General features: G+C 38.6%; 1 protein-coding gene across 1 annotated transcript in view; it reads left to right on the forward strand.

The window, feature by feature from the left end:
• LOC133050546 (disintegrin and metalloproteinase domain-containing protein 18-like) overlaps nt 1–17,216 on the forward strand; it is a 106,460-nt gene that overhangs the window by 64,657 nt on the left and 24,587 nt on the right. Inside the window, exon 16 of the mRNA XM_061134788.1 lies at nt 6,973–7,078. Within this exon, the coding sequence (XP_060990771.1) occupies nt 6,973–7,078 (106 nt within the window). The remainder of the gene's footprint in view (nt 1–6,972; nt 7,079–17,216) is intronic.

Here is a 17,216-nt window from a genome sequence, read left to right on the forward strand (position 1 = left end):
ACAGAATGAACAGGGATAGAACGCTAGTGACAGGGTATACCTCGCATCAGCTGGTATGAGTGAACTGTATGGGGAAATAGTAATTACCAGGGCAATGGAACTGGATCACTATTACACAGCAACATTGGAATCTGGGAAAAGATAGCAAAAAGATATTGGTACCAAGTCTAAGCTTGCTCTCTTTGCCACACAACAGGCCAATAATCCAGAGACAAGGTGTTGAGGTAAGGAATATGACTTTATTCAGAAAGCCAGTCGACCAAGAAGGTAGCAGACTAATGTTTCAGAATAACCATCTTATAAGGTTCTTTTATAGAACAGAGATGGGGGAGGTGAGGAAATTAAAAAAGCAGAATGGGAGAGAGAGAGGTGGCAAGGAAATAAAGTAAAAAAGGCCACCAGTCTTGCAAAACATCTTCAGGAATGACAAGCTCATGGAAGGAATATATTAATTTCTTCTTTATCACAGCCATTCACAGGGGGGCAAGGTCATGTTAGTTCTCTATGAACAGAACAAAGGCGCTTTAGTTTAACATTCAGGCAGAGTAGCAGGGTTCTGTGAGGCAGACCATTATGTATACTCATAATAGCCAAAGCAATGAAAAGCAAGTCAAAGGAACAGTTACAACATGGAGCCACAATTGGCTCTTCTCTGCAATAGGATGATTTGAATTCAGACTGAGTGGAAGTCTATTAACTTATTAACTTATATAGTTAACTTATATAGTTATTATTATTAACTTATATTAAATATTATATTATTAACTTATATTAACTATTAACTTATATAGTTAAAATCAGAGAATAGAGAAAGTTGAAGACTTCCCAAGTTGAAGGAACTCCAGACAAGGTTAAATCATCAATCAAATCTATTTTGCCAGGGTTAATGATCTGGTTGGGAAGAAAATGAGAATCTTGCATTGAGGATGGGAGGAGTTAAAGATATGTCCCCTAAACTTTTGAGCGTCCAGACTTCTCTGAAACTTTTGAACCTATAAAATATCAAACTGTCCCCTATCATACCAACACCTGCACCCAATCTGGCATAGGTATGTTCCCCTTGCTTGAAAATAATGCAGAAGTCTGTGTCAACTAAAGAAAAGATGCACAATGTGGGTGTGCAAGTTGTTTTATCTGGGGCAAGATTAGGACTGCAGCCTGGGAGACAGCCCCTCAGATAGCTCTGAGAAACTGCTCCAAAGAGGTAGTGGGAGAAGACCAATGCATATAATTATGGTGAAGGTGGAGTACATGCAATCGAGTGCATATTTTACAAAAGGTTTTCTGCTAGCATGAGGAGCAGATATCACCATTAAGGGATTTCATGCTTTTATAGATATGAGGAGATGTAAAGATTGGGATCATGAAATCAGTTCCTGAAAATACCTAACTATCTAAAGACCTGTTCCATCAGTTTTCCTGGAGCACAGAGTGTCTCATTCTCCACCCTGAACTCCCTTCAGGGCAGGTCGAAGGTCAACAGCTGCAGCTGCAGAGGATTCCATCTATGCAGAGGCAGATGGCAAATGTCCTCTGCAAGCACCAGGTTGTAGTGGACACCTGTCACACAAAATGTATACCTCTGAGTTTCTTCCCCTATATTTTGGCTGCTAACTTAAAATAGATTTAAGGCACAGAGGTCTCTTAAATTAGAGCCCAGATTGCTGGAGTTTATATGGGAGTAACAGAGCTCTCATTGGAAAAGACCCTGATGCTGAGAAAGACGGAAGACAAAAGGAGGAGAGGGCAGCAGAGGAAGAGATGGCTGGAAAGCATCACAGACTCAATGGACATGAACCTGAGAAAACTTCAGGATCTCCAGAGGACAGGGAAGCTTGGCAGGCTGCAGTGCATGGGATCACCAAGAGTCAGACACTGCTTAGTGACTGAACAGCAGCAGAGCTCTACACCAACAGAGCTGTAGGTCCTAGTTAGCTGTTACAACTGAAACCAAGAGATATACATGGAACTGGATTCTGAGAGTCCTTTGTCATAAGACTGGATCAGGGCCATAAGACTTGGTAGAAGAGAGTCTATTGTTATGGAATCATTCTCCCAAGATAGAGGAATCAACATTCTGCATGGATGCTAGAAGATAGTAAACATTTTTGCTGGGATTGTTTCCAAAAACATTGAAAATAACGTGATGGCCCATTCTAGGTGAGTTCAGTTCAGTTCAGTTCAGCTGCTCAGTCATGTCTGACTCCTTGTGACTCCATGGACTGGAGCACGCCAGGCCTCCCTGTCCATCACTAACTCCTGGAGTTAACTCAAACTCATATCCCTTGAGTCAGTGATGCCATCCAAAAATCGCATCCTCTGTCGTCCCCTTCTCCTCTCACCTTCAATCTTTCCCAGCATCAGGGTCTTTTCAAGTGAGTCAGCTCTTTGCATCAAGTGGCCAAAGTATTGGAGTTTCAATGTCAACATCAGTCCTTCCAGTGAACATTCAGGACTGACTTCCTTTGAGACGAACTGGATGGATCTCATTGCAATCCAAGGGACTCTCAAGAGTCTTCTCCAACACCACAGTTCAAAAGCATCAATTCTTTGGAGCTCAGCATTCTTTATAGTCCGACTCTCATATCCATACATGACTACTGGAAAAGCCATAGCTTTGACTAGATGGACCTTTGTTGGCAAAGTAATGTCTCTGCTTTTTAATATGCTGTCTAGGTTGGTCATAACTTTCCTTCCAAGGAGTAAGGGTCTTTTATTCTATGACTTCAGTCACCATCTGCAGTGATTTCAGATTCCAAAATATAAAGTCTGACACTGCTTCCACTGTTTCTCTGTCTATTTGCCATGAAGTGATGGGACCAGATGCCATGATCTTAGTTTTCTGAATGTTGAGCTTTAAGCCAACTTTTTCACTCTCCTCTTTCACTTTCATCAAGAAGCTCTTTAGTTCTTCTTCATTTTCTGCCATAAGGGTGGTGTCATCTTCATATCTGAGGTTATTGATATTTCTCCCAGTAATCTTGATTCAACCTTGTGCTTCATCCAGCCCCGAGTTTCTCATCATGTACTCTGCATATAAGTTAAATAAGCATGGTGACGGTATGGTGGCCCATTCTAAGTGAATTTTAAATGAAAGAATTGTTGTATCACTTAGTGGAGTAAAGGAAGGAAAGGCTCAGGGAAGTGGGCATTCTGTAATGTACATACTACGTGTGTAAGGTCAAATAATTAAGCCCAACAGCAAGGACCAAGGCCTTGGGATGTGCTGGTGAGAAGAGTATCAGAATCACCATGTATTTCAATAAGGGCCTTCTCCACAGGCCAAGGCAATGACGGTAGGAGGGGATAATATAGAAAGAGGTTCACTGATGGCAATTGGCATGATAAGATCTTGAAAAAATCAAGATCAGATAGCAGTGCCTGGAACAGCTGTATAAAATTGTTATAATAAGCATCAGGAACAGAGTAGCAGATGTGGATACCTGATTTACTAACTGTCAGAGAGATGGCTAATATTATAGAATATAGTTTCTATTCTATTGTGTTATATGGGCAGCCTACAAAGGTATTGTCCTCTTTGTACCATCAAAGAAAATTTAAAAAATGGATGACTGAGAGACTGAAAAAGATTACATTATTGAATATCATAATTCCCTGTTCAAATTCTAAGCAATTTTCAGAAACCCAGTTTCATCATGATCTCTCCATGAGAGCGGGCACTCAGAGGAGTCAGGAAATGATTAAGAATCCTTGCCAAGTTTCAGTTTATAATGGGTCCACTAGATTCACAGGTCCATTTGGTAGTTCTTTCTCAGTCCTAGAGTGTATTATTGTAGTCCACATCATGGTAGTTTGTGCAATGCCATCATTATGTCCTTGGTCAGTTTGGGGAGGCCATGGAGAAAGTCCTTCCAGAAATTAGTGCTTTTTTAATGATCTAAAGGATGCAGACTTGTTGGCTATACAATATCTGCACCAATGACCCAACTGGACCCTTGCAGAAACCAGATGGTCCCTGGAAGATAATAGTATCTATTGTAAATATCAGCAAGTAGTAGATTAAGTAAATGTACCTGCTCTGCCAGTGTGGTGGCTATACTAGAGCAGATCAACATGACCTTAGATATGTGGTAGGAGTGCAGCCATTGATTTGGCAAATATTTATATTCTTTTCTATTCCTACCTGAAAAGAGAAAGAGAAGCAGTTTTCATTCACATGGAATGGATGATGGTATTAATTTAGGGTTAAAATATAGCTACATTCAGCCACATGTAGTTGAAGAGATTTGGGCATCCCAGAAAAGGTCATGTTGATCCACACTATCACTGATTTTGTACTAACCTGGCTAGATAAGCAAAATGTAGCTAGAATGGGCTTCCCTCATGACTCGGTGTTAGAGAACCTGCCTGCCAATACAGGAGATGCAGGTTCAATCACTGGGTTGGGAAGATCCCTTGCAGAGGGAAACCCACTCCAGTATTCTTGCCTGGGAAATCTTATGGACAGACAAGCCTGGTTGGCTAGTATATTATATATAGTTCATGGGGTCGCAAAAGAGTCAATCACCACTTAGTGACTAAACAACAACAAGCTAGAATGTAAGAGGACTAAGTAAAATACATGTGCTACAAAAGGGCAGGAGATACCCTGAAGAAATATTTAGGAACCTGTCATATCAGGAAAGTTTTAGGAGTCCAGTGATCAGGGGCATGACCTGACACCCTCTGCAAAGTAAAAGACAAACCATACGTATCTTGCATTTCATATGAAAAGAAACAAATATGGTACCCAAAGATAGTCTTCTTTGGGTTCTAGAGGCAGTAGATGGGGAAGTGCTGCTTGATTCCACTTACCAGGTGATGTGAAATGTTGCTAATATTGAGGGAGGTAAAAAAACGGAATAAGCCCTTGCAGTGTATCTAAACTGCAATGCAAACAGCCCTGCATTTTGAATCATAAAACACAGAAGACCCATTACTAGAGGTGTGGGTTATGAGAAAAATAAATGCCATGTGGTGCTTCTACCAAGCTTCTTAGGAAAATAGCAAGGCAGTTCCCTGGGGTTCCAGAAGCAAAACTGTGCTGAACCACCCTCTGAAACACGGGGGAAGCCTGTTCTAGTTACGTTTTAGAAAATTGCACTAACTTGACAACTCTGGGCACACCTACTGGCCCCTGTAGAGAAAAACCATCTGGCTTTCAGATATCCAGTGATCATAGACTGAGAACTACTCATCATAAGCTCAGGTATGTAAAATCCTTTAGGTCAGATGGTTCGATAGATAGAAGTCATTCATTCATTCAGATTCAAGCTCAAGAAAAAGAGAGGCAGAAGAAAAGTTCATCAACAGGAAATCTAGAACAGTATGCCTTCCTACCCTCTTACACCTTTGCTTCTCCTTGACTCTTACCAGTGGATACATGGGATTTCATTATGACTGGTGGATGCAGAAGGAATAAGCCTAGGCTAGTTTTATAGGTGTGTTGGCTCAGTAACTGGTTATAAATTGAAAAAAGATAGTAGCCACGTTACAGTCTCACTTGGGAGGATGCCTTAAAAGATTTTGACCATGTGATCATTCATTTCCTATGAAGAAGAAATGTTTAGAGATTGGATTATAGATGTATTTATGGACAGTGACAAAGGGCCAAGGTGGTTGGTGGTGAACCTGGATGCAGAAAGATTAGAATATTATAGACAAGAATTCTGGGATAGACACATGGACATGAACAAGAATGTGAAGATCTTTGTATTAATCCATCCGGTTAATAGTCACCAAAAAGCAAACAAACAAAAAAACCCACTCACAGTGGATTAGGCACAGAACAACCAACTGGACATAATGACTTCCCAGTTTATATCAGTTAGCACCTGTCATCATCCACCCAAGTGCCCATAGTATGAACTTTATTTTCTTTTATTCCTGTTTCTGCAATAATTGATTCTTTTTCCGAGTTTGCCTTATCTCTTTCTTGACTACTTGCACCATTTGGTTAAAATCAGTCAAGAGTAATTAAGACACATTTCTGTTTCCTGATCACCTTGCACAGGGAAGTAAGTTTACTAAAGACATTATTTACCTTTAAATTGTTGAGAAGATAGTTCCTCTAGAAGTTTCAGCATTGTATAGAGGACATTACTCTCTTTCTTGCCATCTACTGGCAGGCTTCAATTACAACGCCACATTTTAAGTGCATTTTACAGTAGAATTCCACATCTAGGTACCAGTCTTTCTGTTTATTAAAATGGAAATGAACCTCAAATCTCTGAGATTTACATAGCTAATACAATTACTCTGCTATATTCTGCTCTGCCTTCACTATGACACCCAAACTGATTAAAGAGCCTCTACTTAAAACCTTGCTTATCTTGCAAGAGGGAAAAAAAGAGAATATGGCACCCCATCTACTAGTTCTGAAGGTTTTACCCCAACTGATGTTTCAAATCACTCATTTCATTAAGTAGAGCAAGTTACAAGGTCAAGCCTGATGTACATTGGACTAGGAAAGAGGCATTCCCACAGGGAGGGGTCAGCAAATTGTTTTTAACCATAAGATACTTTGCTAAAATAGAGATAATAATTTTCTATTTTCTATCAGATAAGACAGTCATTTCTTTCTACTTGCATTGACAGGGTGTGTGCTAACTCTCTTCAATGATATCCAACTCTGTTCGACCCCATGGACTATAGCCCTCCAGGCTTCTCTGCCCATGGGATTCTCCAGGCAAGAATACCAGTGTGGGTTGCCATGCCCTCCTCCAGGCAGTCTTCCCGACCCAGTCATCAAACCTTCTGTCTCTTTTGTCTCTTGTGTTGGCAAGAAGTTTCTTTACCATTAGAGCTACCTGAGAAGCCCATTGACAAGATACACACAGGGAAAAAAAAAAAAAAAGCATGACCAAGAGCACAATTTTTTTTTGTTTATGCCATGTTTCATTAGCTTTTTATTGACAAATATTTCATTTGCATAAAGAATAATAATTTAATGGACATGTTTTTCACTTTAAGGTGCTCAAGGTGCTCCATTTGCCTGTTTTGAAGAAGTTAATTCTTTGCATAATAGTTTTGGAAACTGTGGTTTTAAAAATTCCCAACCATTACCTTGTGAGCAAAAGTATGTATATAGAAAATGACTGTTTCATTGAGTTGTAAAATGTCTCTATTTCTTGTCGAGAGACATTAAATAGTAATGGACAATAAATTGTGTATCTGGGGAATATTTTCAAATAACGTTATTTATATTTTCCTTTTATGCAATTTAGCTCTCTTTTTTTTCTTAATTTTTTTCCCCTGTTAATAAGGAGACTAAGAGAAGTTTGGTGTTTACTACTGAAGGCAGAAAGTGGGCTCAGTGCAGAGGGAACAGATGGAATCACTCATCTCCTAAACTGAGAGACACCTTCCCTGCCATCTCTTTGTAGCCCACTCCAAGTCACCAATCTATCCCTATAAGGAACTGGTACACATTTCTACACCTTAGCTTTTGCATTGCTGCCTGAGAGTCAGGTCCCCAGGTCACCTGACTCTGATACCCAAAGGGACTTCCATTCACAAACCCCACAGGAATGTAGCAAACAAAGGAGTTCTTAGAAGGAGCAGACAAAAATGCTCATCTCCTTGTCTTACCTGGAAAAGAGTCCATATGCATACTTTAAAAGCTGTTGACTGAGGGTCAGGCTTCTAATTTTAAAAGTTTCTGATTTAATCCTGCCCAGGGACTTGGAATGCCAGCAGTCTCCTCCTCTAACATCTCCCTGTCGCCTAATCCAAATCACCAGTATCGCCTGCTGGAAGCTTATACACATGTCTGCACCACAGTTTTTGCAGTTAACACCCAGGGAACAGGCTTCCAAACTACTTGACACTGTTAGTCAATGGCACTTCCATTAATGAGTCCCACACAGTTAAGCATTTCTTAATGGACATAGGAGCACCCCTACACATACATACTCTGATGCTATACCCCCAGCCCATGTACAGAAGGAGCAGGCAAAAATGTCCATTACCCTGTTTCTTCCTGAAGAGAGAAGTACTAGAGTATACTGTATATAATATATAGAAAATCTGAACTGACTAATAACAAATAAGGTGATTGAACTGGCAATCAAAACATCCAAATGAACAAGTCCACTGGTGAATTCTACCAAACATAAAAAAAAAAAAAAAGGATTAACTAAAATCTTCTAAAAATTAGAAGAGAACACTTCCAAAATCATTTTTCAATGCTAGCATTTCTCTAATACCAAAGACAGACAAGGGCATTACCAGAAGAGAAATAAGAGGCCAATCTCCTCAATGAACATAGATGAAACAATTTACAAAATAGCAAATTTAACAATACTTTAAAAGGAACATAAACCATGATCCAGTGGGTAATATTCAAGGGATGTAAGGATGGTTTCATATCCGCCAATTGATTGATGTGATAGACCATATTAATAAAAATGTTATAAGAGTTATATGATCATCTCAGTAGGTATAGAAAAAGCATTTGACAAAATTCAACATCCTTTTATTATAATAACTCTCTTCATATTAGTGTAGAAAGACTGTACCTCAACATAATGAAAGCAATAAATGGAAAATCCACAGTTAACACTATACTTAACAGTAATAGCTGGTAGTATTAACCCTGAGATCAAGATCATGGCAATAATGCCTTCTCTTGTCACTTCTGTTTGCTATAATACTGCTGTACTAATCAAAATGAACTCATAGAAACAGAGAGTAGAAAAGTAATTGCCAGTGGAAAACAGAAATTGGTAAAATGATACATGCTTTCACTTGTAAGATGAATAAGATCTGAAGATCTAATGTATAACATGGTGAGAACACTATATAATTATTATATAATTAGGCAATAGAATTATATAATTATTATATAAATGAAATTTGTTGAGAATAGAGCTTAAATGTATTCACACACAAAAATAAGATAAATACGTGAAATGATGAATGTATTAATTCACCTAACAGGGTGAATCATTTCACAATGTAAAGTGAAAATGAAAGTCATTCAGTCATGTCCTACTCTTTGTAACCCCATGGACTGTATAGTCCATGGAATTCTCCAGACTGGAATATTGGAGTGGGTAGCCTTTCCCTTATGCAGGAGATCTTCCCAGGGATCGAACCCAAGTCTCCCGTATTGCAGGTGGATTCTTTACCAGCTGAGCTACAAGGGAAGCCCTGGAATACTGGAATGGGTAGCCTATCTCTTCTCCAGTGGATCTTCCCAACCCAGGAATTGAACCGGGGTCTCCTGCATTGCAGGCAAATTCTTTACCAACTGAGCTATCACAAAAGACCCTCACAATGTATACATGTATCACAACATCAAGTTGTACACTTTAAATACTTTATAATCTTATTTGTCAACTATACCTCAGTAAAGCTAGGAAATGATAGCAGCAGATAAGTTCTGGAAATCTACTATACAACTTAATTCCTATAGTTTTTAAAAATATGTTATTGTATACTTAAACTTTTCCCCAAAGTTAAACCTTTTATTAACTGTTCTTACCACATCCACAAAATAATGATTATAATACAAAGGGCAAGAGGAAACTTTGGGAAGTGATAGATATGTTTATGTCCTTGATGATGCTAATAATTTCACGGGCATGTCCTTATCACCAAATTCATCAAGTTTTACACATAGGTAGATTTTTGGTGGTGACTATGTTTTAAGGTGGCTTAAAGAATAGTGACAGAGCCAGATTCAAGAACCAAGAGAGGACATAAAGACAATGTTGATTAAAAAAAAAAAAAAAGAACAGAGTGGGAAGAACATGTTTAAAAAAACTCAGATAAACTCAAGTGCTCCAGAGAGAAGTAGGACTTTCTTTAACTCCCAGGACAAAATCAGAAGGAAAAAAAAAAGTTAAACCCTTAGGTAAGCACCACACTCAGCATGGCGAGAAAGCAACTTGGTTCCTTTATGAAAACTACAAATGGCTGAAAAAGGTGTTTAGTTCAATGGGACTAAGACAGTATCCTCCACAACCTGCCTCCACGTGAGTCTGCTATGGATTAATCATGATGTGTAAAGAATACAGAATTTCCCACATGCCCCAACACTGGAAAACTAAAAGATTAAAAGATGAAGTCTGGAATCATGAAGTGAATGCTGATGAAGGGCGATCTCATGAAGAGAGCCTGATAATCTCTAAAAGATGGAATACAATCAGCCACAGCTTATTAGAAAGCAATTGAGTACAGACGGAGTTACACCACAGTGGACGCCCACAGAGGCAGGAGGTGGTGGTAAGTCAGCCTCAATCTCTCTCTGATGACCAGAGTATGCATGCCACCCTTGGTCTAAGATATGGAAGAAGGAAAAGAAAAGGTAGAAGGAACTGTGAAAGTTAGCAAGCATGACTTACATGGACTTCATCCACAATGATGGTAGTATATGAATTTTCCCAAAATAAAATCACTAGATGAGACTGGAATTCGATAGCTCAATTCATCTGCTTTCAGTAGATTCCAGGAATTCAAGCAGATTGTCAGTTCCAAGAATTCAATGATAAATGCAAATTTTGAGAGAATGTACTTTGGAAAAGGACTTTGTATTTCGATAGACAGACTAGAAAAAGATCTATCATGTAAAGCTGGTTTAAGATATTTTGAGATACATTCTATACGAAGAGAATAGAACAACAATAAAAAGAATTATTTCAATCTGAGAAACAAGAAAAATGAGACTGGAAGGAAGAGAAACTTGGGAAAAGATTTGGAAATGGAATCCCACTCTCATTTCAATCTTCACATCCTGATGCGTGCATGCTCAGTCATGTCTGACTCTTTTGCAACCCATGGACTGTAGCTCACCATGTTCCTCTGTCCATGAAATTTTCCATACAAGAATACTGGAGTGGATACAAAAACAAGACCCCTATTATGTTGTCTACAAGAGACCCACCTCGAAACAAGGGACACATACAGACTGAAAGTGAAGGGCTGGAAAAAGTTATTCCATGCAAATAGAGACCAAAAGAAAGCAGGAGTAGCAATACTCATATCAGATAAAATAGACTTTGAAACAAAGGCTGTGAAAAGAGACAAAAAAGGTCACTACATAGTGATCAGAGGATCAACTCAAGAAGAAGATATAACAATTATAAATATATATGCACCCAACATAGGAGCACCACAATATGTAAGACAAATGTTAACAAATATGAAAGCGGAAGTTAACAATAACACAACTATAGTGGGAGACTTTAATATCCCATTCACACCTATGGATAGATCAACTAAAGAGAAAATTAGCAAGGAAACACAAATTTTAAATGATACAATAGACCAGTTAGACCTATTGATATCTACAGGACATTTCACCCTGAAAAAATGAATTTCACCTTTTTCTCAAGCGCACATGGAACCTTATCCAGGATAGATCACATCCTGGACCATAAATCTAGCCTTCATAAATTCAAAACAATTGAAATCATTCCCAGCATCTTTTCTGACCACAATTCAGTAAGATTAGATCTCAATTACAGGAGAAAAACTATTAAAAATTCCAACATATGGCGGATGAACAACACACTGCTGAATAACCAACAAATCACAGAATAAATCAAAAAAGAAATAAAAATATGCATAGAAAGTAGAGAAGATGAAAACATAGCAACCCAAAACCTGTGGGACACTGTAAAAGCAGTGCTAAGGGGAAGGTTCATAGCAATACAGCCTTACCTCAAGAAATGAGGAAAAAGTCACATAAATAAGTTAACTCTATACCTAAAGGAACTAGAAAAGGAAGAAATGAAGGACCCCAGGGTTAGGAGAAGGAAAGAAATCTTAAAAATCAGGGCAGAAATAAATGAAAAAGAAACAAAAGAGACCATAGCAAAAATTAAAAAAGCCAAAAGCTGGTTCTTTGAGAAGATAAAGAAAATTGACAAACCATTAGCCAGACTCATCAAGAAACAAAGGGAGAAAAGTCAAATCAATAAAATTAGAAATGAAAATGGAGCGATCACAACAAACAACACAAAAATACAAAGGATCATAAGAGACTACTATCAGCAGCTATATGCCAACAAAATGGACAACTTGGAAGAAATGGACAAATTCTTAGAAAAGTACAACTTTCCAAAACTGAACAAGGAAGAAATAGAAAATCTTAACAGACCCATCACAAGCACGGAAAACGAAACTGTAATCAGAAATCTTCCAGCAAACAAAAGCCCAGGACCAGAAGGCTTCCCAGCTGAATTCTACCAAAAATTTAGAGAAGACTTAACACCTATCCTTTTCAAACTCTTCCAGAAAATTTCAGAGGAAGGTAAATTTCCAAACTGATTCTATGAGGTCACCATCACCCTAATAACAAAACATGACAAAAATGCCACACACACACAAAAAGAAAACTACAGGCCAATATCACTGATGAACATAGATGCAAAAATCCTTAACAAAATTCTAGCAAACAGAATCCAACAACATATTTAAAAGATCATACATCATGACCAAGTGGGCTTTATCCCAGGGATGCAAGGATTCTTCAATATCTGCAAATCAATCAATGTAATACACCACATTAACAAATTAAAAAATAAAAACCACATGATTATCTCAACAGATACAGAAAAAGCCTTTGAAAAAATTAAACATCCATTTATGATAAAAACCCTCCAGAAAGCAGGAATAGAAGGAACATACCTCAACATAATAAAAGCTATATATGACAAACCCTCAGCAAACATTATCCTCAAGGGTGAAAAATTGAAAGCATTTCCTCTAAAGTCAGGAACAAGACAAGGGTGCCCACTCTAACCACTACTATTCAACATAATTTAGGAAGTTTTAGCCACAGCAATCGGGGAAGAAAAAGAAATAAAGGAATCCAGGTTGGAAAAGAAGAAGTAAAACTCTCACTGTTTGCAGATGACATGATCCTCTACATAGAAAACCCTAAAGACTCCACCAGAAAATTACTAGAGCTAATCAATGAATATAGTAAAGTTGCAGGATACCAAATCAACACACAGAAACCCCTTGCATTCCTATACACTAACAATGAGAAAATAGAAAGAGAAATTAAGGAAACAATTCCATTCACCATTGGAACAAAAAGAATAAAATACTTAGGAATATATCTACCTAAAGAAACAAAAGACCTATATATAGAAAACTATAAAACACTGATGAAAGAAATCAAAGAGGACACAAATACATGGAGAAATATACCATGTTCATGGATCAGAAGAATCAATATAGTGAAAATGAGTACACTATAGAAAACAATCTATAGATTCAATACACTCCCTATCAAGCTACCTTCTCAGAACTAGAACAAATAATTTCACAATTTGTATGGAAATACAAAAAAACCATGAATATTCAAAGCAATCTTGAGATGAAACTGGAGGAATCAACCTGCCTAACTTCAGGCTCTACTACAAAGCCACAGTCATCAAGACAGTATGGTACTGGCACAAAGACAGAAATATAGATCAATGGAACAGAATAGAAAGCCCAGAGATAAATCCACGAACCTATGGACACCTTATCTTTGACAAAGGAGGCAAGGATATACAATGGAAAAAAGACAACCTCTTTAACAACTGGTGCTGGGAAAACTGGTCAACCACTTGTAAAAGAATGAAACTAGAACACTTTCTAACACCATACACAAAAATAAACTCAAAATGGATTAGAGATCTAAATGTAAGACCAGAAACTATAAAACTCCTAGAGGAGAACATAGGCAAAACACTCTCCGACATAAATCACAGCAAGAGCCTCTATGACCCACCTCCCAGAATATTGGAAATAAAAGCAAAAATAAACAAATGGGACCTAATTAAAGTTAAAAGCTTCTGCACAACAAAGGAAATTACAAGCAACGTGAAAAGACAGTCTTCAGAATAGGAGAAAATAATAGCAAATGAAGCAACTGACAAAGAATTAATCTCAAAAATATACAAGCAACTCCTTTAGCTCAATTCCAGAAAAATAAACAACCCAATAAAAAAATGGGCCAAAGAACTAAACAGACATTTCTCCAAAGAAGACATACAGATGGCTAACAAACACATGAAAAGATGCTCAACATCACTCATTATCAGAGAAAGGCAAATCAAAACCTCAATGAGATACTGTTACACGCCAGTCAGGATGGCTGCTATCCAAAAGTCTACAAGCAATAAATGCTGGAGAGGGTGTGGAGAAAAGGGAACCCTCTTACACTGTTGGTGGGAATGCAAACTAGTATGGCCACTATGGAAACTAGTGTGGAGATGCCTTAAAACTGGAAATAGAACTGCCATATGACCCAGGAATCCCACTGCTGGGCATACACACTAAGGAAACCAGAATTGAAAGAGACACGTGTACCCCAATGTTCATCGCAGCACTGTTTATAATAGCCAGTACATGGAAGCAACCTAGATGTCCATCAGCAGACGAATGGATAAGGAAGCTGTGGTACATATACACAATGGAGTATTACTCAGCCATTAAGAAGAATACATTTTAATCAGTTCTAATGAGGTGGATGATACTGGAGCCCCTTATACAGAGTGAAGTAAGCCAGAAAGAAAAACATCAATACAGTATACTAACGCATATATATAGAATTTAGAAAGATGGTTAAGTGGGCCTTAGAAAGCATCACTATGAACAAAGCTAGTGGATGTGATGAAATTCCAGTTGAGCTATTTCAAATCCTGGAAGATGATGCTGTGAAAGTGCTGCACTCAATATGCCAGCAAATTTGGAAAACTCAGCAGTGGCCACAGGACTGGAAAAGGTCAGTTTTCATTCCAATCCTTAAGAAAGGCAATCCCAAAGAATGCTCAAACTACCGCACAATTGCACTCATCTCACACGCTAGTAAGGTAATGCTCAAAATTCTCCAAGCCAGGCTTCAGCAATACGTGAACCGAGAACTTCCAGATGTTCAAGCTGGTTTTATTAAAGGCAGACGAAACAGAGATCAAACTGCCAATATCCGCTGGATCATCGAAAAAGCAAGAGAGTTCCAGAAAAACATCTATTTCTGCTTTATTGACTATGCCAAAGCCTTCGACTGTGTGGATCACAATAAACTGTGGAAAATTCTGAAGGAGATGGGAATACCAGACCACCTGACCTGCCTCTTGAGAAACCTGTATGCAGGTCAGGAAGCAACAGTTAGAACTGGACATGGAAAAACAGACTGGTTCCAAATAGGAAAAGGAGTATGTCAAGGCTGTATATTGTCACCTTGCTTATTTAACTTATATACAGAGTACATCATGAGAAACGCTGGGCTGGAAGAAGCACAAGCTGGAATCAAGATTGCCGGGAGAAATATCAATACCCTCAGTTATGCAGATGATTCCACCCTTATGGCAGAAAGTGAAGAGGAACTAAAAAGCCTCTTGATGAAAGTGAAAGAGGAGAGTGAAAAAGTTGGCTTAAAGCTCAACATTCAGAAAACTAAGATGATGGTATCTGGTCCCATCACCTCATGGGAAATAGGTGGAAACAGTGTCAGACTTTATTTTGGGGGGCTCCAAAATCACTGCAGATGGTGACTGCAGCCATGAAATCACAAGATGGTTACTCCTTGGAAGGAAAGTTATGACCAAACTAGATAGCATATTAAAAAGCAGAGACATTACTTTGCCAACAAAGGTCCGTCTGGTCAAGGCTATGGTTTTTCCAGTGGTCATGTATGGATGTGAGAGTTGGACTGTGAAGAAAGCTGAGCGCCGAAAAATTGATGCTTTTGAACTGTGGTGTTGGAGAAGACTCTTGAGAGTCCCTTGGACTGCAAGGAGATCCAACCAGTCCATCCTAAAGGAGATCAGTCCTGGGTGTTCATTGGAAGGACTGATGCTGAAGCTGAAACCCCAATGCTTTGGCAACCTCATGCGAAGAGTTGACTTGTTGTAAAAGACCCTGATGCTGGGAGGGATTGGGGGCAGGAAGAGAAGGGAACGACAGAGGATGAGATGGCTCGATGGGATCACTGACTCGATGGGCATGAGTTTGAGCAAACTCCGGGAGTTTGTGGTGGACAGGGAGGCCTGGCATGCTGCGATTCGTGGGGTCGCAAAGAGTCAGACACGACTGAGCGACTGAACTGAACTGAACTGAATGATAACCCTGTATGCAAGGCAACAAGAGACACAAGTGTATAGAACAGTCTTTGCACTCTGTGGGAGAGGGCGAGAGTGGGATTATTTGGGGAATGGCATTGAAACATATATATTATCATATTGGAAATGAATCACCAGTCCAGGTTCAATGCCTGAGACAGAATGCTCGGGGCCGGTGAACTGGGATGACCCAGAGAAATGGGATGGGGAGGGAGGTGGGAGGGGGTTCAGGATGGGGAACACATGTACACCCGTGGCAGATTCCTGTTAATATGTGGCAAAACCAATATAATAATGTAAAGTAATTACTCTCCAATTAAAATAAATAAATTTATATTAAAAAAAAAAAAAGAATACTGGAGTGGGTTGACATTCCTACTCCAGGAGATATTCCCAACCCAAGAACTGAACCCACATCTTGGCAGGCAGATTCTTTACCACTGTGCCACCTGAGAAGCCCTCACTTCTTGATACCATTAAGTTAATCTCTGTTATTTTAAAAAGACCTCCCATGGAGAATTCCCCAGGAGTTCAATAGTTAAAACTCCATGCTTTCACTGCTGAGGGTGAAGACTTAATCCCTGGTCAAGGGAACTAAGATTCTGCAAGCCACAAGGCCAAATAAATAAATCATTTTTTTAAAAGCCTGCCCATGGTGTTTTAGAGCAAATGGATGAAATTTTCAAATGAAAGACATTTGGAGAGATAACAGTGACATTCTCAAAAAATATATATCAATAACTAAGACTATTTTTTCATTTGAGGATGAGAGTTGTTAGATTTGAGTAATTCCAAGAGCAAGAAGTGACATCAGTTATTTTCCAGGGCATAAACTAGGAATATTGGAAGTCTCTTAGAGAAGCCAGTATTCTACCCATTGATAAGTAAAAAAACTATTTATAGGGTAAACTTTGGTATGGTTTATGCCAAATATGGGGTCTAAAAGTTTCTGAATTCTCAGGAAAGGAATACAGAATGACTGGAAATATCAACATATTCAAAGAATCTTGGGATCAAAATGAAGAGTCTGTATATTAAATAGATTTACTGACTAAAGATCATGGCCATTACAATGAGCATAATTAGAAGGGTCTCAAAATATGCTCAAAGTGTAAATAAATGCAGTCAGCCACTCTCAACAAATGTTGGGTA

The sequence above is a fragment of the Dama dama genome, chromosome 32 (assembly GCF_033118175.1).
Source record: "Dama dama isolate Ldn47 chromosome 32, ASM3311817v1, whole genome shotgun sequence".
Lineage (NCBI taxonomy): Eukaryota > Metazoa > Chordata > Mammalia > Artiodactyla > Cervidae > Dama > Dama dama.